The sequence below is a fragment of the Mesoplodon mirus genome (assembly GCF_964341445.2).
Source record: "Mesoplodon mirus genome assembly, chromosome: 6".
NCBI classification, from domain to species: Eukaryota; Metazoa; Chordata; class Mammalia; order Artiodactyla; family Ziphiidae; genus Mesoplodon; species Mesoplodon mirus.
Window position 1 is genome coordinate 41,877,534 of NC_138982.1, and position 25,573 is coordinate 41,903,106.

Sequence of the window (25,573 nt, forward strand, 5' to 3'; positions counted from 1 at the left end):
GCCAGCATAACACAAATACCTGGCAAAGACATTACAAAAGAATGAAAATAATACACTAATATCCTCATGAACATAGACACAAAACTCTTTAATAAAACATTAGGAAGCTGAATTCAACAATGTATAGAAAAGATAATACACCATGACTAAATGTGTTTATTTTAAGACTGAAAGGTTGATTTAACATTTGAAAATCCTATTAATAATAGGATTTTTTTTAATTAGGCAAGCTGATGGAAAAATAAATATGCATAAATAAATAAATTCTTGTAAAAAATTAATAAGAGGGGAGTAACTCTACCAGATATTAAAATGTAATAAAATGTTATAATAATTAAAACCATTTTGTACTCTAGTAAACAGATGAATGGATAATCCAGAAATAAACACAAATACACATGGTAAAATATGTATTGATAAAGGGGAGTATTGAATAAACAATGTTGAGAAATCTAGCCTGCCATCTGGTTAAAAAAATAAAGCTGATTGCTTATCTTTTTTCTTACTTAAGGTAAATTCCAGATGAAACATAAATTTAACTATTTTTTAAAATAAATTGTAAAAACTTTAGAAGAAAATGTGGAAATATATTTTATAATTTCAGAGTGGAGAAAACCTTTCTCAAAAAGAAATGAACTCAGAAGTCTTGAAAGATTGATACATTTGACAACCTAAAACTCAAAGACAGTAAAACATAGCATTATAAAGTTAAAAGAGATATGACAAATGGGAAAAAAATATTTGCAGTATATACGGCAGAAACAGGACCAAGTTCTTTGATATATAAGGAGCTCTTACAAATCAGTAAGAGAAAAATCAATATCTCAATAGAAAAAATATGGGCTATGATCAAAAATAGGCAGTTCACAGAAAAAGAAATAAAATTACTTTCTAACCTAAGAAAAACACCCTCAACTTCCTTCAAATTCTAGTGATGGAAATTAGAACAAAAATAAGACATTTTTCTTTATTTCCCTGGCAAAGAAAAAGAGTTTCATAATACACGATATTGGTGAGAGTGTGTGAAAAAGGATACTCACACATTGAGCGAGCATGAACTGGCATCACCTGTTTAGAAGGCAATTTGGCAGTAGCTGTCAGTTGAAATTCACATGACTTTTGACCTAATAATTCCACTTGCAGAAATTTACATTACAGATACATTTGCACATATGCGCAAAGTCCTGTAGACAAGGATATTTATAGCAGCTTTGTTTGTAGTAGAAAAGATAAAAATAAATATCCATGAATGAGGAGCTGGATAGATAGATTAGACTTGAAATGGAATATTCTGCACTATTAAAAAGACTGAAGTTAATCTTTCCATGACTACATAATAAAGTCTCCAAGGTATATTTTTGGGTAAAATAGCTTGAGGCAGGACATTTTATGGTATGTGTACCCACTGGATAAAATAATTTGTGATAAATGTATGTGTATATCAATATTACAAATATGTGTAAACCCACACATATACATACAAAGACATTTTTATTCTTATATATTTGCAGATTATTTCTCAAAAAAAAGAATAAAACACATGAAACTGCTAACTAGCACCTATGAAAATAATTCTGGAAAACTGAAAGTCTGGGTTAGGAGAGATATCCTGACAATAAATAAATTTCTGCGATGTTTAAATAGACGTTTACCACGTGCCTATATTATTGAAAAATCCACCAGTTCAAAAAGTCAGTGAACAAAATCAATCATTTCTAGCATCCATGAAAAGAGCAAATAAGAAATAGGTCTCTGATATGATATGCTTTATGTAAGGAAACCCAATCACTTGATCGGTCTATACTTTTTTCAGTATTTTAGAAAGATTTTTCAGCCAGGTGCTTAAAGAATGACAACAACAAAAGGTACCTGCCCTGAAAGAGCTCACAGTTCCACGGGAAGAGTTCACATTCAGAGGTTCAGAGGAAGGAAGCTGTCCTCCAGCTTAGATTTAAAATGTTGAAGAAAGTCAGTTCCTCCTGAGACCATAACAAGAATTTGCTCAGTTCAGCAACCCTCCTCTATAGACCTCACCAGGTCTCTTGGTAACTGTCAACCTCTCCGAGAGAGGTGATGTCCCCTCCTCCACTAAGCTTCCAGGAAAGATCCCAAAGAGACTTCTTTCAAGAAGTCTTATTAGCCATCTTGGGTTCTGTTCATTAAGCTTTGTAGAATAATTTCAATTCCCAAAGGCAATTGACAGCTGCTGGGGGTGAGGATGGCAGCAGGACCTCAAGAACAAGGTCCTCCAGTGGTTGCTGTTATAAAGCCACACTGGTGTATTTGGCTGCACCTCTCCCTGGAATGTTTCAGACCTGGTTGACCCTGTGTGGAAGGCATTACCTTTGTAGAAAAAGTTGCAGGAACATTGTACAGCAAGGAAGGGTAGAAATGGTTAACTGCTTGGGGCTAGAAGCCACGGGTTAAAATGTCACGAATAAAGGCACCAAGGTGTCTAGAACCAGACTGCCTTAATTAAAAGTGCTGGGTATTTTGCAGGTGACAGCACTCTTAGGAGACAGGGGGGTATTCAGGCTTACATCACAGATGGGAGTGGTACTATATGGTGTTTACTCTACAGAACTTTTTCCCACCTTCATTCCTTTGGTTGTTCTCTCTTCCTTCTGCTTGGAATATTCTTAAGCTTTTGTTCTTCTTCGGCTGACTCCTACCCCATGTCAAATATTGGCTCAAGCTCTTCTCCTGGAAAGCTTCTCTGATCTCTGCCACAGGAATTAGGTTAAAACCGTTTCCTCCATGTCCCCACAGCTCTTTCCACTTTACATTCAACCACTGACTTGTCAGGTACTCATATGAAAGTACAAATGTACTTAAAATTGTATCCCTGGTGTCTGACGTAGAGTGGAAACTCAAGGATTGTTTGATGAATTCAGCCACAGCGTCACTGTTCTCCCCTGGATTCTCCCAGCATACAGCACTGAACTGAACTTGGTGATTGTTTCCCCTGCCTGCCCCACACCCACTGCACCATTTTCCTGAGTCTAAGACATCATACTCACTTGTCCAGTGACATTGTAGGGAAGGAAAACTTGCCCAGGCAGATGCGATAGACAGCACTCGGGAATCCATTGCAACTGCACACAGCTGAGCATGATGAAGTCGTATTTGCAGATCAAGAGAATCCTGTCTGTGACCAGCAAAATCCTCTCCTTCTCATTGTTCCAGCAGTCTATCCCGTGAAAAAAACACCACAGAGAAGAAAAGTCGTTTGCATAATCTTTCCAAGTTGAAAATAATGGAATTGTCTGAAATGTATCTGCTGACACAGAAAATAATGAGGTTTGATCACCTCAGAAGAAAGAGAAGCTGAAGAATGACATCCCTTTTCTCTCATTCTGGTCCCATGACTAAGGGAGGAGGGAGGTGGAGGATCACAGGGAAAGGTATTGTTTTTTGGTTTTTGGTTTTTTTGGCTGTGTTTGGTCTTGGTTGCTGTGCGTGGGCTTTCTCTAGTTGCAGCGAGCGGGGCTACTCTTTGTTGCGGTGCACAGGCTTCTCATTGTGGTGGCTTCCCTTGTTGCGGAGCACAGGCTCTAGACACGCGGGCTTCAGTAGTTGCAGCATGCGGGCTCAGCAGTTGTGTCTCGTGGATTCTAGAACGCAGGCTCAGTAGTTGTGGCACACAGGCTTAGTTGCTCCATGGCATGTGGGATCTTCCCGGACCAGGGCTCGAACCTGTGTTCCCTGCATTGGCAGGTGGATTCTTAACCACTGCGCCACCAGGGAAGTCCACAGGGAGAGGTTTTATGGCCACAGAGCTCAGAGATGATTAGCCTTGACAGGATCCTTTAGGGGAATAGCAAGATTGTATCACGCTGGCAGTCAACTGATTCATGCTCCTCCGTGTCTTCCCAGTTCTCTAGAAAACTTTCATGGAGCTCACCTTCCTCAAAGCACACCAAAAATAATCTTTGTTCTAACTCAATCTGGATGACTCACTAAGCATTAGTTTATGCTAATCTCCAAAGGTCGCATTGCTGACTGAAGATAAAATGGAGACTTGAATATAGGTCCAGTGACCTCCACCCAAGCTACCACTATTTCAAGCTCATTCTATCATTTTCTTATGGTAGAAATACAGTGAAACAAGTGAAGTGAGATTCTTACAAGCCAAAGACAAAGCAGACACTGGATAAGTGTTTACTGAATTGATTTGCTTCAGATTTCAGAGCCTTTCAGGGTATGCATGGAAAATTCTGAGGGTTAAGAATCTCTGCAACAGAGAGAACAGAGACAACCAGAAGCAATGGCTTCTGGTTAAAAGAAAGTGAGCATGGTCTGAAATTCTCACTCTCAGTGCTTTTGCTGTCTGTCTGCTACAGCCTTTGTATATAGCACTGCATGACTTGTATGATAACTGTTTCAGTACGTGTTTTGTCTTCCCTAAGAGACAGAAAAGGATGATCTGTGACTGATTCGTATCTGAATCCCCACTACACAGAATCAATCTAATGTAAGATTAGGACTGGGCACCCTGCTCCCATCCATTCTCACATAGTAACCAGAGTGCTATTCTTCAAATACAAAAGGAATGATGTGACTCCCCTGTTCACTCTATTAAATGACATCTTTTTGATTTCAGAATCAAATCTAAGTTACATAACATGGACTACAGGTCCCTGTATGGTCTGGCCTCTGCCCAGCACCATCTCACAGCAGGCTGAGAAAACTCATTGTTCAAGTCATGGTTCAAATGCCTCATTCAAAGAAGATTTCTTAAACTCCTATATAAACTGTCCCCCTATTACATTTTCTCAAAGCTTTCTGATCCTTTTCCATTTTCAGCACTTCTCATAGTTTGTAAGAAGGAACAATATGTTAAAAGTTTAGTAACTGGTACCACATGAACACTGACAAATCAGAATGGACACCAAAGTACAGAGGGTAGGGCAATGCCAGCGAGTGTCATCTGAGGATCATCCCTATGTGTGTGTGTGTCTGTGTCTGTGTGTGTGTGTGTTCCATGAGGGCTGTGACTGTGTCTGCGCGGCTGTTTACTCTGTTCCTGTTGAAGAGCCTGCTCCAAATAAATATCTGTTGAGTGGTAAAGGAGTGCCAATCATAATCATTTTGGAGGCCTTTGGGTTGGGTGAGTATGGGGATGAAAACTTCCAGCTAACTAACTCTGTAAGATTGTCTATTGAGCCTGTCTGTAGCTTACGTTCCTTACCTGTGAAACGGAGACAGTACTCATCTCCTAAGTTTGGGGAGAGGATTAAGGGACATGATTCTCAATCGGTGGTTTGTAAATGAGCTGTTATTATCATTGTTATTATCATTGTCAGGGACCTAAGTGACTAAGTGACCTTGGGTAACCCCAATATGTGCCATTCCTCAATGTAGTCTAAAGACAGGCGAGACAAAATTGTAAGTTTAATCAATAGGAAGAGGAACAGGAGGAGACGTAAAGGAGAGAAAAAGGGAGATGAAGGAGGAAGAAATAGGGAGAAACAGAAGGAAGGAAAGAAAGATGAGATCATGCCTTATTATATGCCAGCCATTATGCATGTACAAGTATTAGCTCTACATCTCCCCACCACCCTTTGAAGAAAGTCACATTGAAAGTCACTCAGCTAGAATATGGTAGTAGTGTTAGTGATGTAGGGTCAAGAGATCTGGTTTAAATCTTGGTCCTATGGTTTCCATCCACTCTAAGAATGCTGCAATAGTCAACTTCTACTCCACCAAGAGAAAGAGAGAATTCTTGATAATCTGTTTAACATTCTCCATCTTAGTCAGAAAGAGATGAGGATTCTGAAATGTTTTATCGGATATCTACATAAATTTCTCTAAATAGATTGTATCTACTTAGCAGCAAGTTATAAGCTGCTGCCTAATAAACCAGACTTGTTTTTAGTCTAAAAAAATCCTCAGATTTTAGTTTAATGGTTTTACTGAAAATGTCAGCACTCCATAATGAGATTTATTTTAAAAGGTAGAGGATGGATTCAGGAAAAAAAAAAAGAGAGAGAGAGAGTTCTTTTTAGGAACAGAGTGCTCTGCTGTGACACAGACTCTGCATAATTTACATGTCGGAAAAGTCTGAATCCAAGTAAACACACAGGCTTATACATAGTTTGGGGCCACCATCTCTAGCTTCTGGGTGGTATATTTATTTATTTAGACTTCAATCACACCTTTTTCCCAGAGAACCCTTGGAGAAAACATTGAATTTTATATCCCTAATATTAATATAAGTTTGGCAGTAATATTCAGAACAAATATAGGAGTAGGAATAACAATCACATATTGTGTTTGTGCAGTCCATGGACATTCACAAAGCTCTTGAATATCAATGCTTTTGTTTAATTCTCCCAACAATCTTTTGGACTAAAAGCTACTACCCTCATTTTAAAGATAAGAAACTAAGGTCCAGAGACCCTTAAAATGACTTGCCCAATGCTTTACACCTAGCAAGTAGTAGTTCAAGGCCCTGAAATAAGTATGGAGACAGCAAATCCAGGCATAGTGTTGGCTTTCTCCATGGGACCACTCACCCCCAAATAGAGGACCCTTCAGTGTGGTGTGCAAGTGTGGTAGGAGCTATCTCTGCAAGGAGCTGAAGTGATGATCTACAGCACTCCTGAAATTGTTCTCTCTGGGAAACAAAGCAAACATCTATGACTGTCCCCTCCAAACTTTCACTCTTCCAGTGTTCCTATCTTGGGGGAATACCCTTCTTCCATCCAGTTAGGTATGCTAGAGACTTAGGACTCTTTCGGGGCATATCCTATTTCTTCACCTCACATGACGAGTCCTAAACATTCTACTACCCAGACATCTCTCAAAACCATCCACTTCTCTCCAACTCGACTTTCACTATCTTAATCCAGTCTTCCCACAGCTCCTGCCTGGACTCTTGCAGTCCCCTTCTCACTGGGCTTGAGCAACTAGTCACCTGGACCTGGTTTATCTACATATACTTTAGTTCCCTCCCAGCCTCATACCATACTGCAATGAGGTAGACCTTTTTAAAAACAAACCTGGGGCTTCCCTGGTGGTGCAGTGGTTAGGAATCCACCTGACAATGTGGGGCACACAGGTTTGAGCCTTGGTCCAGGAAGATCCCACATACCGCAGAGCAACTAAGCCCATGCACCACAAGGACTGAGCCTGCATTCTAGAGCCCGCGAGCCACAACTACTGAGCCCACATGCTGCAACTACTGGAGCCCACACACCTAGAGCCCGTGCTCCACAACAAGAGAAGCCACTGCAATGAGAAGCCCGTGCACCGCAACGAAGGGTAGCCCCCGCTCGCCACAACTAGAAAAAGCCCTCATGCAGCAACCAAGACCCAACACAGCCAAAAGTAAATAAATAAATAAATAAATAAAAACAAATCTGTCTGTCCTTTACCTCCCAAGCCTGGCTTCAAACACTTCAACAGTTCCCTATAGCTCTTACAAGAAATGAGAATTTTCACCTGGTCTAAGAGGCTCTGTAGAGTCAGGCTTTACCTATTTCTTCAATGACATTTCAGGCCTCTGCACTCCCTTCTCTTTGATCTTCTTTCAGTTTCTTGGACTCAACAATGCCCACTCCTGCTGAAGAGACTTTGCACGTGCTGTTCCCTCTGCCGGTCATGTTCTTCTTGATCTTCTTTACTTAATTAACTCCTATAGTGCTGAGCTCAATTACTCCTTACTCTGGAAAGTTTTCCCAGAATTCCATGACTACTTCTCTTCTTTCTAATATATACTTTCATAGAACTTCACATCTCTCCTTCACAGCACTTCTCCCAGATGCAATTTTATAGTTATTTCTGTGATTACCTAATTCATATCAGTCTTCTCTCCTATACTGTAAACATCACAAAGAGTCAGTTCTTAGCATTGTGTCACCACAGTAGTAAGTGTCCAAAAAATATTTCTGAAATGAATTGGTAAAGAATTAACAATTCTTGTGCAGTGCAAACTATATGCTTTGCCTCATGCTGCTTGAAGAATCCTATCCACAGTTGTACACAATGAAATACTCCCCCATAAAATAGCACATTTTCAAAAAAAAAAAAAAGCAACATTGGGAAAATGTTCATACCAAAAGAGTGATAAAGAGCAGGATACAAAATGGTACCTTCAGTGTACTTCCAATTTTGTAACAACAGCAAAATATATAGATCAAAATATTAACACTGATTATATCTGAGTGATGGGATTTCAAGTGACTTTCATTTGTTCTCATGCTTTTATTAGCCAAAGTTTAATCTTTTATGATAAACTTTCTACTTTTATGATAAAAGAGATATATCTTTTAAATTTTTTATTGAAATACAGTTGATTTACAATGTTGTGCTAGTTTCAGATATCCAGCAAAGTGATTCAGCCATACACGCATATATAAATATATATATTATTTTTTTTACATTCTCCTCCTTCACAGGTTACCACAAGATATTGAGTATAGTTCCCTGTGCTATACAACAGGTCCCTGTGAGCTATTCATTTTATATATGGAAGTGTGTGTACTTTAACCCCAAACTCCTAATTTATCCCCTTCCCACTATCCCCTTTGGTAGCCATAAGTTTGTTTTCTATGTCTGTGAGTCTATTTCCGTTTTGTAAATAAGTTCATTTGCATCTTTTTTTTTTTTTTAGATTCCACATATAAGTTATATCATATGATATTTGCCTTTGCTTGCTTAGTATGATAATCTCTAGGTCCACCCATGTTGCTGCAAATGGTGTGAATTCATTCATTTTTATGGCTGAGTAATATTAAAAGATATATATATATATATATTTTATTATTATTATTATTATTATTATTTTTTTTTTTTTTTTTTTTTTTTGCGGTACGCGGGCCTCTCACTGTTGTGGCCTCTTCCATTGCAGAACACAGGCTCCGGATGCGCAGGCTCAGCGGCCATGGCTCACGGGCCCAGCCGCTCCGCGGCATGTGGGATCTTCCCAGACCAGGGCACGAACCCGTGTCCCCTGCATCGGCAGGCGGACTCTCAACCACTGCACCACCAGGGAAGCCCAAAAGAGATATTTTTTAAATTAAAAAAATCACCTATCCTTCAGGTTCCCAGCTTAAATGCTATCTGTTTAATGGCACCTTCCCCTCACCTCCCTTGCCCCCAAGTCGATACCATCTCTCTTTCCTTTAAATACACACACAGCCTTTATCAAGGTTTCAGTTGTGGCCTTAGTCACAATTTTCTATACTTGTCCTTCCGTTCCCTGCACACATGATGGAAGACCCTATGGTGTAGAGACAGTGATGGAGCCTTATCTGGGTCTCCTCACTGTGCCCAGCCCAGAGTCAAAGAGAGAGCAAGGTCTTAGTAAAAGAACAGAGCATGGAATAAAAAATTAGAATCATAAAATTCATCCCCACAGTGATGAGAGCCTGTCTCTCCTGGCAGAGAATTTGCTACATTCTCCTACCACTGCTGTTCCTCAGCAGTAGTTGCATTTCCCCTCTTTGATGGGGAAGGGGCCTAGACCTCCTGGTGGAAACAGGGAACCTAGTTGCTCCAGATTTGCAGTTTCCTGGTACTACAACAGTTTGGCCAGCAGAGGGCAACAGCGAACCACCAATGACAGGTGGGACCCATCTGAGCAAGTTTCCAGGACCCCCACCCCATTACTCAAACCATCCCAAATGCTTTGCCAGTTGCCCCAGCCCTACTCCTAACAATACTCTCAGTTGCTCTTTTAAGTCCATGTCAAATCAGTTTAGGGTTTGGAAATGATTTTTCTCCCCCAAATATTTTCTTCTAATATTATTCCCCCAAATATGCACACACATGCATGTACATGTGCATGAATACACACACACACACAAACACACACACACACACACACACACACCACTAAGACATCGCCCCGATATTGAATAGAGTGATTATACCTGATTTACAAATCAATCTTCTTTCCTGTGCCCCTCTAGCCTCTTAGAATAACCAGCCCTTGAAAGAGGAAGACAGCTTCTTGGCTATAGCCAGGAATCAGGACTCAGGAGGAAAACACTGAATCATTCATTCCACACATATTCCCTGAGCACCCACTGGGTTCCAGGCCCTGAAGAGAATCCAGTTTGGGTTTGCAATTCAAACACAAACAGATGAAAAATGCATGGCATTGAAGCAAAGCAATTTGCCTCCCCCTGAGTTAAGTGAAGTCTTATAAAACCTTTAGCTAAATAACCCACATGCAATTCTTTCAATCATTTGGTTAATCTCTCCCTGGGCCTCTCCAATGTGTTTAAAATAGGGGACCCTCCAAGTAAACACAGTATTCTAATAAAAACCCGATGTCCACAAACCTTCCCTGTTCCCGTCCCCTGACTTGACTTCCTGTGGTTCATTTTTTTCCCACTACCCCATGCAGCCAGCCATGTACCTGGCCCTGCACTTAGCTACTGGGAATACTGAGAAAACCATTCAACTCTTAAGGAATACACAGTTCTCTAAGATGTGAGGTGAAATCAACTAAGGAAGAGTTAATGGGTATGATGATGAGACTGGATAATGAGAACACAAGTCCACAGACTCAGGTGTCTGGATTCCCAGCCCATTGCCCACAGGGCTGAGGAAAAGGAACCCTAGGTATCTATTTGATGTCCTTAAAGAAAAGTCTCTTATCAGCTTTTCATTTCCTGCTGTTTGGTGAAGATCTCAGTGTTGGAAAAGCACAAGTTGCAAAGTACAGATGATTCTCTGGAGGTACACTAAAAAGGCCTCAGGAATATTTATTCACTTCTCCAACACGTCTTTAACATGTACCACTCAGTATAGGGCAAAGTGTCCCCGTAAAATATGGACAAGGATGAACCTGGAAACATCCACTTTTGTATCCACAGAACTACTTTTTGCCTGAGTAAGAGAAGTCCTACCATGAAATTTCATATTGCTCCAGTTGAGTGAAGAAAAAGACAATGGTCAATTTTCCCCCTGGAAAACAAAGTCCACAAGATGGGATCCATCACATTTTATGAAACAGCAAGGAAGCCAGCGTGACCAAAGCAAAAGGAACGAGGAGAGTGGAAGGAGATTTAAGCAGAAGCCACATCTCGTGCCGAAATAACCACAATTTCTTTGCAATTTGAGAATGTTTTCACATTACATGGTTATTATCCCCACTTCACAGGTGGAGGAACCAAGTCTTAATAAAGTAACATGCATCTAGTACCAATGACAGAGCCATGGTGAGCATCCAGCACTTGTGACCCCCCCAGCCCAGGCCATATACATTCCATCTAGCGGCTTCTCCCACATATCTTCCCTGTGCAGCAGGCATTTGTGCTCTCCCCACCACAGTACCATCAGTAAGCGGATATTTTAAAAGCTACCAAAAAAGAAGACTCTGGGCACACCCCATCCTTCTCTCTTTCCCACAAAACAACTAAATAGCTGTTGCATAGCTACTGGGCACACCAGGCACTGATAAGAGGCCCACCCCCGAGGGGCTCTCTCCTCCCCGCCTCCCCCAAATTCACTTTAGGGGATTCACTTGATCAGAAGCCAAAGAAGCGGCAGGAGAACAAGGACTAATTTTGAGGAGGCGACAGAGAGGGAAGAACAGAGGGATGGGATACAACAAATGCTCACATCTTGCCACCTCCCTTGTTTTATTCTTTTAAGTGGGAGAGATATTTGCTTATTGTACTGTGTTAGTTACACCTCCTTGGGTACAGAAGACACAGCCCACATCAAGCAAGTCCAAGAAGAGGAGATGTGTTATAAAAATACTCTGAGGAATCCCACAGAAATCTACAAACAGGAACCATAGCACAGTTGGGATTTAGGAAACCTAGAAAGTCACAAGGAATGAAATTCACCCTGGAGGGGTTGTCTCTCTCATGATGTCTGTGTATCCCTCCATGCATCTCATCTGTTTCCTCTTGACTGATGTGGCCTTCTGCTTACTGCCAGTGTTTGCTCCTCTTTAATTCCACCTTGCCTGTGACCTTACTGTTTCCTTAGTCCTGACTATACATGAGTTTGCAGAATCTGCTCTCGTAGCTAACTGGCCTCTGTTGTCCTAAATCTCCTAGTTCAGACTCTCAAGATAAGGGATTTTGTTAGCCCAAATCATTCCTCTGAGTTGTCTTTTTGAGTCTTACATCAGCTAACCCATTAGCTCCCCTTTGTCCAATCAGCTCTGGCCAGGGGCTGAAGTTATATAGTAGAAAATAGGATTTGCCAGTGAGAAACACTTTATCCTTCTTTTTTAGAATTGTTTTAACTATTCTAATTCCTTTGTCTTTCCATAAAAATTTTAGAATAGTGACTTCCCTGGTGGCTCAGTGGTTAAGAGTCCACCTGTCAATGCAGGGGACACAGGTTTGAGCCCTGGTCCAGGAAGATCCCACATGCCACGGAGCACCTAAGCCCTTGTGCTACAACTACTGAGCCTGCGCTCTAGAGCCCGTGAACCACAACTACTGATCCTGCATGTCACAACTACTAAAGCCCGCGCACCTAAAGCCCATGCTCCACAACAAGAGAAGCCACTGCAATGAGAAGCCTGTGCACTGCAACTAGAGAAAGCCTGCATACAGCAACGAAGACCCAACACAGCCATAAATAAATATTTTAAAAATAAAATAAAAAAACAAAACAGGCAAACTGAAAAAAAATTTTAGAATAGTTTTGTCCATACCTACAAAAATCCTGCTGAGATTGAAAGGAATTATGTTTAACCTGTATGTCAAATTTGTGGAAAATTGACATCTTTACTATATTGATTCTTCCAATCTATGAACATGGGATTTAGATCTTTGTTTCTTTCTTTAGCAGTTTGTAGCTTTCAGTGTGTAAGTCCTATACATATTTTGTTAGATTTACACTTAAATATTTTTCTTTTTTTGAGTGATTATAAATGTTATTATATTTTTGTTTTTACCTCCTCAATGCTAGTGTATAGAAATATAATTGATTTTTTTTTTTTTTTTTTTTTTGCGGTACGCGGGCCTCTCCCTATTGTGGCCTCTCCCGTTGCGGAGCACAGGCTCCGGACGCGCAGGCTCAGCAGCCATGGCTCACGGGCCCAACCGCTCCGTGGCATGTGGGATCTTCCTGGACCGGGGCACGAACCCATGTCCCCTGCATCAGCAGGCGGACTCCCAACCACTGCGCCACCAGGGAACCCTGATTTTTTTAATTATTACTAAAATATTTTTTGTATGTTTATCGTGTACCCTGCAAACTTGTTAAACTCATCTAATAGTTCTGGAAACTTTTTGGTAGATTCCTTGGAATTTTCTACATAGACTATCATGCCATCTACAATTAGGAACAGTTTTTATTCCTTGCTGTTTGACCTGTATGCATTTTATTTACTTTTCTTGCCTTGTTACACTGGCTAGAACTTCCAGGACTATGATGAATATTGGTAGTGAGAGTGGACACCTGCTTTGTTCCCAATTTTAGGGAGAAAACATTGTCTTTTCCCAATAGCATGATGTTAATTATAGGTTTGATGTAGATGTTCTTTATCAAATTGAAAAGGTTCCTCTCTGTTATTTTCTGAGGGTTTTTGTCATGAATGGGTATGTTGAATTTTGTCAAATGCTTTTTCTGCATATATTGATTTCATCATATGATTTTTCTTCTTTAGCCTGTTAATATGGTGGATTACATTGATTAATTTTCTAATATTGAACTAGCCTTGCATCACTGGAATAAACCCCACTTGGTCATGGTACATAATTATTTTTTTATATTGTTGAATTTTATTTGCCAATGTTTTGTTAAGAATTTTTAAATCTATATTCATGAGGGGTATTGGTCTGTAGTTTTATTTTTGTACTGTCTTTGTCTGGATTTAGTATCAAGTTAATACTGGCTTCATAGAATGACCTGGGAAGTATTCCTTTCTCTTCTATTTTCTGGAAAAGATTATGTAAATTGGTGTTCATTCTTCTCTAAATGCTTAATAGAATCCTCCAGTGGAACCATCCAGGCCTAGATATTTCTTTGGGGGAAGGTCTTGTTTTTTTGTTTTTTGGGTGTTTTTTTTTTGTGTGACACGGGCCCCTCACTGCTGTGGCCCCTCCCATTGTGGAGCACAGGCTCTGGACGTGCAGGCTCAGCAGCCATGGCTCACGGGCCCAGCCGCTCCGCGGCATGTGGGATCTTCCCAGACCAGGGCACAAACCCGTGTCGCCTGCATCAGCAGGCAGACTCTCAACCACCGCGCCACCAGGGAAGCCCTGGGGAAGGTTTTAGTTACAAATTTAATTTACTAATTGTTATAAGGCTACTTAAATTATCTATTTCATCTTGGGTGTGTGTACTGAGGAAAGGGTTCATTTCATCTAAGTTGTCAAATTTATGTGTGTAGAATTGTTGGCTATAATTCCTCATTATCTCTCTGGTGTTTGTCAGGTCTGTGTGATATTCCCTGTTTTATTCCTAATATTCGTAATTTATGACTTTTTTGGGGGGGGGTCATCCTTGCTAGCAGTTTGTCAACTTTATTGAAATTTTCAGAGAACCAGCTTTTTGCTTCTTTAATTTTTCCTATTGTTTTTGTTTTTTATTAACTTTACTTTTATCTTTATTACTTCTTTCCTTCTCAGCTTTGGATTTGTTCTTCTTTTTCTAATTTCTTGAAGCTGAAGCTTCTACTATTGACTTAGGATGTTTCTTCAACTGATTTGAGCACTTTTCCTTTAATGCTATAAATTTCTTTCTCAGGACTACTTTAGCTGTATCCCATACAGCTATGGATATGTTTTATCTTTATTTGTATTCCATTCAATGAACTTTTTAATTTCTTTGAAACTCTCTCTTTGACCTCAGGATTATCTACCCATATTTAGAAGTATATTGTTCTGTTTCCAAGCATTTAGATATTTTTCTGTTATCTTTCTATTATTGATTTCTTGTTTGATTCCACTGTAATCAGAGAACATACCCTGTATGATTTCAATTCTTTTAAATTTGGTGAGGTTTGCTTTGCAGTGCAAGATATGGTGGATCTTGCTATCTGTTCTGTGGGTGTTTGAAAAGAACATGTATTCTGCTGTTACTTGGTAGAGAGTCCTATAAATGCTGATTGGGTCATAGTGTTGTTAAGTTCTTCTAAATCCTTGCTGAATTTTTGCCCATTTTTTTATATCAATTATTGAAAGAATGGTCTTGAATTCTCCAACTGTAATCATGGATTTGTCCATTTCTCCTTTCAGTTCTATCAGTTTCATTTCAAAAATTTTGCAGCTCTATTATTTGGTGTATACACATTTAAGATTTCTCTGTCTTCTTGGATGAAAGGATTGACCCTTTCATCATTATAGAGTTTCCTCTCAATTTTCCTGGTAATTTTCCTTGCTCAGAAGATTACACTTTTACTAATTCACATAGCACAGCATTTCAGAAGCCACAGCAATTCTTAAACTTGGTAGTTCTTTCTATTGAACATACTAGTGGAAGCAGAGGCTCTTTTCTCTTCACATTGATTACTCTTCCTAAACCCAACCTACTTTCCCTACAACAGGGCATTTTGGGATAACCTAGGGACCCAATAGAATGGAGACAATTTCCTCTTTGTGTATCAGGCAGCAGGTTTATTCATAAGAGCCTATAATAGTTGTCTGTATAACAGCTGTAGTGACCTAAATGTGTTGATAGCCTCAATATTAAGGTTGAGGTGTTATTTGTTTTCTTTAATAAACCACACATTGGCAGTCCCCTAAATAACCAAGACTAAGCTTAAATTTTGGCACAATTATTTCCAGAATCTATTGCCTTTCTAATAATGTCAACACCCTATTTAACTCAAGACAGCAATGCCTATATAGAGGTCATGAAGGAAACATAAAGGCAGTGGTGTGCTATAAATGGTAAACATATTCTAAAGTAACAATAATGATAATGATGATGCCCTGATTTTGTTTCCTTGATAAATTCTCCTGTCATGACTGATTTCAATATCCCAAGGTGAGGTCACTGGACCTGGAGTTGGAAGAGATGCACACAGCTGGCCATCATGAGGGGAGAGCTGAGCACACACACCACTGCATCAGGGAATGAAGAGGGGCCAGTGTAAGACAATGGGAAGTGACAAGGTGTTGGCAAACTGGAAGCACATACCTTAACTAAAAACATTCAAATTCAAATTTTGAAAAATACTTAGCAGGGTGGAAATGGCTTATGGATCTCCAATTTGTGACTCAAGAAAAAAATTTGATCCATGCTCCTTAGACTGGTGTTCAAAATTCTTTCCTTTCTGGTTCCTTTCTGCCTTTCCAACTTCTTTCTAGTTCTCTGACTCTTTCTCACTAATCCAGCCACAGAGAACTGTCTGTGGTTCCCTGAACCTGTCTCAGTTACTCTGCGCAGATTCTTCCCTCTTCCTGAGATGTTCTTTCCCATCATATATTTTTTGGAAATTTCTCTTCCTCCCTTAATCTTGGACATTCCCTTGACCTATGTCAACAATACAGACACACTGAGCTCTGAGCTCCCACAGAATAATTTGTAGGACTGTGTATCAGCAAGTATCATATTGTGCTGTGACTTCTTTACATGTCCTCCCTCCCCACAAGACTGAGAGTTCCTTGAAGACAGAAATTTTGTCTTACTTGTTTCTGTATTTGCCTCAGTTAGGGCAGAGTCTGGCTTATGTAAGGAGCTCAGTAAACATATAACTGGTTGTATAAATGGGTGAATATTATTATTAATAATAATAGTTATTATCATTATAAAAGCAAACTCTTAGGTGGCACATACTATGTGGCAAAAATTGGTATAAGCATTGTATATATTTTAAATAATTTAATTCTTAAATTAATATCCCTCTTTACATAGCCATTTTATAAATGATAAAACTGAGGCCCAGAGGATGTAAGAGACTTACATACCAAGGTCACATAGCTAATAAATGATGGAGCTGGGCATTTAGCTTCATCAGACTTTTTTTCACCTCTTGGCTCTTCCTGACACCTCCTTAACTCATAGCAGTCTTGGGAAAGCTAACACTTCCAAGTACATTTGTGACTGCAGTATCTAAATGCCCTCACTGTCCTGTAATTCAGGTTACTCAGGGACCATTAGCTATCTGGAGGAGGCTGTTGCCATGGAGGAATTTATAGAGAAAAGCAATGTGTTTAATTAAGTGGTTGTCGAAAACACCCGCCCAGTATAAATGGATTCTGGCAACAGAGGTGCTTTTGTTGCTGCCAGAGTCCTGCCACAGGTCATTAACATCTTGAGAGATTTGAGGCATTTTCAGCCTGAGTGCTTTCACCCAAAGATGGAGGAAGTCTCGTTGGGCTTTGAGCTGCTTGAAGGCCCAGGGTAATAGAGGCAGGACTCAATGGATGGACCCTGCTAGTGTCAGTGAAGGGCTTCAAGCAATAGATGGCTCTATCAGAATTAGATGCAAGTCAAGTCCATGATCAGTTCTGAGCCCCTACCAAATGCCAGACACTGTACTAAGTACTGGGAGATGGGCCGAGATGGGCTTGGACAAAGGTGACTCCAAATCAGGCCCTGACTTAAGGAATGCTTTCCTCACAATGTGCACAATGAACTATATTATGTTGTATAAGGTGAGCACAGAGAAGGGAGAGAAGATGATTCTGGTTGAATTAATATGGAAAGGCTTTATAGGCATAGTGTCCCTGAAGGACAGGAAAGGTCTGGATGAACAGGAAGGAGAGAAAACATACCAAATAGAGCAAATTGGATGAGTACAATCATGAAGACAAGGTATTGTGTCAGGAACTTTAGGGAAACAGCAGGCAATTCAATTTGACTGGTAGAATTTGTTAAAGGGCATAATGGTAAATAAGGTTGGAAAGGTAAATTCGGTCTATGACATGGAGGGTCTTAAAGATGCAACAGAAGGGTACATAGGCAGTGAGAATCCACTGATACCCTCAGAGCATGAGCATGAGAGTGATCTAGACCGGTGCTTCTCAAACTTTAATGATAGGAATCAACTGGAGATCCTATGAAAATGCAGACTCAGGTTTAGTATGACTGGGGTGGGTCCTGAGGGTCGGCATTGCTAACAAGCTCCTAGGTGATGCTGCTGCTGATGATTCCAAGACCACACTTTGAGTAGCAAAGTCTAGAATAAATGAAAGTATGCAAAAATGAGTGGGGTTGGGTAGGAGATACATTTCAGGTTGTTAATTTGCATATTATATTTATTATTCATGACTAAAATTTTTAGCAATTCCTGATTCCTCAGTTTACTTGGGGTTTTTGTTTTATTTGTGTTTTTATATTTTAAATTATTAGTAGCAGTGTTTTTCACTCCAAAAGTAGTTCAGCATTCCTAATTATACTGTGACAAGATAAAGTATGATTGACCTTAGCCCATCAACGGCAGCCACCATTCCCTACAAGTATCTGACTTTTTACTTGATTCTGGGAAAAGACTAAATAAAGTCAAATGGACAACAGAAGGCGAGAAAGATCTGGAGAGGAAAGAGGAAAATGTCTCTGAACCTGCCCAACGAATCACTGCCCTCCTCCCTGAAAGCAATAGACAATCAATGAAGAAAGCAGACACAGGCACAAAGATCATTTAACCAATTTAAACCGTGGTGATGGCTGCATCAGGAGATGAAAAAAAATCACAAAAGGCAGCAAGAGCAGTACAGTGAGAAGACACCTGGGCTGAGAGAGAGGTCCCGAGAAGTCAAGCTGTCCTGTGACCCTTAATAAGTGGTTGCTCTTAGATAGGTCGTTTAATCTCTGGGTTTCTTCAACCAGAAAATAAAGCCAATAGTTCCTTCTTGCCTTCTTCCCTGGGTCTGTTTGAGGATCAAATGTAAGTGCAGGTGTGAAAGCAAACACAGGCATTGCTTTGGGGATCACTGAACTCCACCTGTGCCCTGTGCCTGGGAAATCATTTGGTGTCCTGTGCCTCAGCATTGCTTCGCTTCCTGGATGACTTTCTTTTTATTTAAACATCTAGGATAGTTCTTTCTTCTGGGAAATCATTCTAAATTAAGCAGAGATGCCCTGCACAATTCCATTTACCCCACCAAGCCCAAGAAACAGAATTCTGAGTTTAACCATTGGGTTACAATCTGATAAGGGGCACACATGGAATCTGGGCACAGTAGCAAAAGGCCATTTTAGCAAAAGTCAGGGCAGCATAATGCATTGGAGCCCTGTCTCTGCTACTTTAGAGCTGTGTTACTCTTCTTTCTCAAAAATTTTTATTGAAATATAGTTGATTTATAATGTGTTAATTTCAGGTGTGCAGTAAAGTGATTTAGTTATACAATACATACGTGTGTGTATATATATATATATATATATAATATATATATATATATATATATATATATATATATACACACATATATATTCTTTTTTTACATTCTCTTCCATTATAGGTTATTACAAGATATTGAGTATAGTTCCCTGTGCTATACAGTAGGTCTTTTTTGTTTATCTATTTTGTATGTGTTACTCTTCTGAGCTTTGATTTCCTCATCTGTAAATTGGAGATCATGTTTCCTGCCTCAGACAATTGCTATGAAGATTGAATAAATGAAGAAGAGTAATTTTTTAACTATAAAGTGCTACAGGAATATTACTTACTATTTTTTATCAAAAAATAAGTGGAGAATGTCTTATATATTTTCATTTCTCTTTCCAATTGTGGAATGTTACTCTGGCCCACTGGTAACTCTTCCTTACTTGGTGCTTCAATTTTAAAAAGATAATATAAACCTTTACATTTGTGTAGCCACTGACAGTTTAAAAGTAATTGTCTAATACTTTACAAAAACTACAAGATAACCAAAAAAATATGCGGAAAAAACCCTAAGAAAAATGCCATTTAGAGATCATCAAAATTATATAAATTATACAAATATAATGGTAAATGCGTGGAAAGCACTTATTGCAAGGTACAGTTTAAGTGCTCAATAAATGTCATCTATTAATATTCTAACAATCTTTGACAGAAGATTGCATGGAGAAAAGCTGGAATGATATATACCAAAAATTAACAGTAGCTGTGCTTCTTTCAAGAGCAGTGGATTTCTAACGGATTAAAGACTGTATTAAAACAAATTCACTAATTTAAAAAAACAAAATGGAAAGCCCACTCAAGTTCACCTAGCTACATTGATAATAAGTAGCAGAGCCAGGAATCAAACCCAAGTCTTCTGATTCCAAATTCAGGACTCTTTCCATGACACCAGGCTGCATCCTTGACTTCACTTTCATTCTACTGTCTTTATGTCCGACACAGATAATTAGTCAGATTTCACCAAAGTCTGAGGATAAAAACCTAGGTGGGTTTCAGGAGAGGTAGGCAATGAAACATGCTGAAAGTATTTGCCATGAAGATGAAGAGCAAGAGTTACTTGATCCCAGCCACTAGAGGCAAGTCCTCTCGTTCAGGAATAAGGGGGATGAGAACAACAGCCCTCACCACCACTTCACACTAATGTGTGTGGAGGGAAGATCTCATCTCCTACCACCTCTTTAACCACCACAGGCAAAGACATCTTGAGTACATTTGACTGAAGAGCCACGTCATTGCCATCGTATTGCACTTTTCTGAGACTTCATAGAGTGTCAAGATGTTCTCCTTGGTACTGGCTTAATGGATCACTTCTAAAAGCGTATGCACTATTTATTGTAAAAGTCCTTTCCCAGAGGGCCAAGAAAGACAGTACGAGGAGGAGATAAACATCATCCTGTCTTTACAGCTCTAAAGTTATAAAATTCCTAAATGGGCTGGGCTGGGCTGGAAGCCTGAGTCTCACTTGAGGTCTCCTTATGGTATTCTTTTTTTCTTTCTTTTGAATTTTTAAATTTTATTTTACTTATTTATTTTTTATATAGCAGGTTCTTATTAGTTATCTATTTTCTACATATTAGTGTATATGGTACACTTTAAGAATATCTTAGGATATTCTTAATGGTTTCAGCTAACTGGGATCTTGCTGGAGCTGATAGCATCTCTCTAGTTCTCCTTTTGGTCTGTCCATCCTCCTTGTATTCGCTACCCAAGTGCCTTCAAACTCATTTTTCTAATCTGCTGAATGATATATCTGTCTAAATTTAGAACATCTCAAAGAAGTTAATCTGCACTAGTTTGGGTGATATCCCTTGGAAAATGCTTTGACTGACTTAATGTTATTTCATGCCCTTAGCACCTATAGAAGGAGGGCCTATATAAATATGTCAGGATTACTGTCCCTTTTGAAAACAAATGGAGATGGCATCTGTACACATATGTAGAACCATCTATTCAATACGACTATGAGGAGGCACAATGGACACCTCAGACACATTTTTTCCCCACAACTTTATACAAAAAGTTCTGTAAAAAGTGAATGACAAGACTGTTGGGAGGATTAAGTGACACTGTGTGCACAGTTTCTCCGCCAATGTTTGGCATATGGTGGTTTCTCAATAAGGTAGAGTTACCATGTCCTTCTTAACTTAGAATTGTGGCACAGACAGCCCATCAGTTTGCCAGGCCAAAGCCCAAGCATTACCCTGAACTCTTTCCTCTTAGATGATTAAACACAAAGATCCACAAAGCCCAGCTATGTCAGTTATCTGCTTATTGCTTCTCAGTTCCTAATGTACACTTCAGTATATGCTCTATGATAAACATCAGATTCTCTTAAGCACTTCTGCTTTCAAGTGTGCCCTCATGTTATGATTTTGCAGTAGAGAGCACTAGAGGGATACAGAGGAAGAAGAGGCTTTTTCGAATTTCCAGCTTAGGCTGGGAGTCAGCAGGTTGATGTGAGAACAGCCAATGGCCTCTGCCCCAGCCAGAACACAGACCCTCTGCAACCTTGCAACTTCTGCTTGGCATTCATCTTTCCTCAACCACCTGTCCAGACTTCATCCATTCACCAATGAAAAAGGTGACTTTTTGCTGAATTGGATAATAGTTTTTGAATTCTGGAAGAATATTTCCTCAACTTTTTTGTACTATGACAATATTATAGCCACAGACACAACTCACTTTTAAACTTAACCTGCATTGTTAACATACCCCCTATTACTTTCTTAAGTTTAGACAATAAACAAAACAATAAATCAAACTCTGACCTCTAGTTTGCTTATTTCCATGGGATAATTGCTGCCACCGCGGCCAATTCCAAGCTACCAACCTGATATCACTGAACATCCAGTTGGTAGACAGGGGCAGGAACACACTGTCGTGTATTATTTCCACCACACAAATAGAATAGGCAAAAATAACCCACAGAGCACACATAACAGCAAAGTGAAGTAAAATCATCAGAGGATGAGGCATTTTGAGTATATTACATTTGTTTTAAATTTATTTGGGGTGAAAGGTAAAAACCCATCAGACCAAACAAATGAAGAGGAAATAGGCAGTCTACCTGAAAAAGAATTCAGAATAATGATAGTAAAGATGATCCAAAATCTTGTAAATAGAATGGAGAAAATTCAAGAAATGCTTAACAAGGAACTAGAAGAACTGAAGAGCAAACAAACAATGATGAACAACACAATAAATGAAATTAAAAATTCTTTAGAAGGAATCATTAGCAGAATAACTGAGGCAGAAAAACAGATAATGACCTGGAAGACAAAATAATGAAAATAACTACCACAGAGCAGAATAAAGAAAAAAGAATGAAAAAAAATGAGGACAGTCTCAGAGACCTCTGGGACAATATTAAACACACCAACATTCAAATTATAGGGGTCCCAGAAGAAGAAGAAGAAAAAAGGGGGACTGAGAATATATTTGAAGAGATTACAGTCGAAAACTTCCCTAATATGGGAGAGGAAACAGTCAATCAAGTCGAAGAAGTGTGGAGACTCCAATCCAGGATAAATCCAAGGAGAAACACGCCAAGACACGTATTAGTCAAACTATCAAAAATTAAATACAAAGAAAAAATATTCAAAGCAGAAAGAGAAAAACAACAAATAACATACAAGGGAATCCCCATAAGGTTAACAGCTTATTTTTCAGCAGGAACTCTGCAAGCCAGAAGAGAGTGGCAGGACATATTTAAAGTGATGAAAGGGAAAAACCTACAACCAAGATTACTCTACGCAGCAAGGATCTCATTCAGATTTGACAGAGAAATTAAAACCTTTACAGAGAAGAAAAAGCTAAGAGAATTCACCACCACCAAACCAGCTTTACAACAAATGCTAAAGGAACTTCTCTAAGCAGGAAACACAAGATAAGGAAAAGACCTATAATAACAAACCCAAAACAATTAAGAAAATAGAAATAGGAACATACATATTGATAACTACTTTAAATGAAAATGGATTAACTGCTCCAACCAAAAGACATAGACTGGCTGAATGGATACAAAAACAAGACACGTATATATGCTTTCTACAAGAGACCCACTTCAGACCTAGGGACACATACAGACTGAAAGAGAGGGGATGGAAAAAAATATTCCATTCAAATGGAAATCAAAAGAAAGGTGGAGTAGCAATTCTCATATCAGACAAAATAGACTTTAAAATGAAGACTATTACAAGAGAAAAAGAAGGACACTACATAATGATCAAGGGATCGATCCAAGAAGAAGATATAACAATTGTAAATATTTATGCACCCAACATAGGAGCACCTCAATATATAAGGCAAATGCTAACAGCCATAAAAGGGGGAATCGACAGTAACACACTCATAGTAGGGGACTTTAACACCCCACTTTCACCAATGGACAGATCATTCAAAATGAAAATAAATAAGGAAATACAAGCTTTAAATGATACATTAAACAAGATGGATGTAATTGATATTTATAGGACATTCCATCCAAAAACAACAGAATACATTTTCTTCTCAAGTGCTCATGGAACATTCTCCAGGATAGATCATATCTTGAGTCACACATCAAGCCTTGGTAAATTTAAGAAAATTGAAATCATATCAAGTATCTTTTCTGACCACAACACTATGAGACTAGATATCAATTACAGGAAAAAATCTATAACAAATACAAACACATGGAGGCTAAACAATACACTACTTAATAACCAAGAGCTCACTGAAGAAATCAAAGAGGAAATAAAAAAATACCTAGAAACAAATGACAATGAAAACACGATGACCCAAAACCTATGGGATGCAGCAAAAGCAGTTCTAAGAGAGAAGTTTATAGCAATACCATCCTACCTCAAGAAACAACAAACATCTTAAATAAACAACCTAAACTTACACATAAAGCGATTAGAGAAGGAAGAACAAAAAAAACTCAAAGTTAGCAGAAGGAAAGAATTCATAAAGATCAGATCAGAAATAAATGAAAAAGAAATGAAGGAAACAATAGAAAAGATCAATAAATCTAAAAGCTAGTTCTTTGAGAAGATAAACAAAATTAAGAAACCATAAGCCAGACTCATCAAGAAAAAAAGGGAGAAGACTCAAATCAATAAAATTAGAAATGAAAAAGAAGATGTAACAACTGACACTGCAGAAACACAAAGTATCATGAGAGATTACTACAAGCAACTATATGCCAATAAAATGGACAACCTGGAAGAAATGGACAAACTCTTAGAAAAGCACAACTTTCTGAGACTGAACCAGGAAGAAATAGAAAATATAAACAGACCAGTCTCAAACACTGAAATTGAAACTGTGATTAAAAATCTTCCAACAAACAAAAGCCAAGGACCAGATGGCTTTACAGGCAAATTCTATCAAATATTTAGAGAAGAGCTAACACCTATCCTTTGCAAACTCTTCCAAAATATAGCAGAAGGAGGAACACTCCCATACTTATTCTATGAGGCTACCATCACCCTAATACCAAAACCAGACGAAGGTGTCACAAAAAGACAAAACTATAGGCCAGTATCACTGATGAACATACATGCAGAAATCCTCAACAAAATACTAGCAAACAGAATCCAACACCACATTAAAAGGATCATACACCATGATCAAGTGGGGTTTATTCCAGGAATGCAAGGATTCTTCAATATACGCAAATCAATCAATGTGATAAACCATATTAACGAAATGAAGAAGAAAAACCATATGATCATCTCAATAGATGAAGAAAAAGCTTTCAAAAAAATTCAACACCCATTTATAATAAAAAACCCTCCAGAAAGTAGGCATAGAGGGAACTTACCTCAACATAATAAAGGCTATATGTGACAAACCCACAGCCAACATCATTCTCAATGGTGAAAAACTGAAAGCATTTCCACTAAGGTCAGGAACAAGACAAGGTTGCCCACTCTCACTACTATTATTCAACATAGTTTTGGAAGTTGTAGCCACAGCAATCAGAGAAGAAAAAGAAATAAAAGGAATCCAAATTGGAAAAGAGGAAGTAGAACTGTCACTGTTTGCAGATGACATGATACTATACATGGAGAATCCTAAAGATGCTACCAGAAAACTACTAGAGCTAATCAATGAATTTGGTAGAGTAGCAGGATACAAAATTAATGCACAGAAATCTCTGGCATTCCTATACACTAATGATGAAAAATCTGATAGAGAAAGTAAGGAAACACTTCCATTTACCACTGCAACAAAAAGAATAAAATACCTAGGAATAAACCTACCTAAGGAGACAAAAGACCTGTATGCAGAAAACTATAAGACATTGATGAAAGAAATTAAATATGGTACAAA

The 25,573-nt window shown here is 38.8% G+C and overlaps 1 protein-coding gene across 1 annotated transcript in view; it reads right to left on the bottom strand.

Annotated features, from left to right (window-relative positions):
• The window catches only part of TPRG1 (tumor protein p63 regulated 1), a gene marked incomplete at its 3' end in the record, with an annotated part of 123,210 nt that overhangs the window by 81,759 nt on the left and 15,878 nt on the right, over window positions 1–25,573 (bottom strand). The window contains 2 exon segments of the mRNA XM_082624683.1: window positions 3,021–3,080; window positions 3,082–3,195. Of these exon segments, the coding sequence (XP_082480809.1) occupies window positions 3,021–3,080; window positions 3,082–3,195 (174 nt within the window).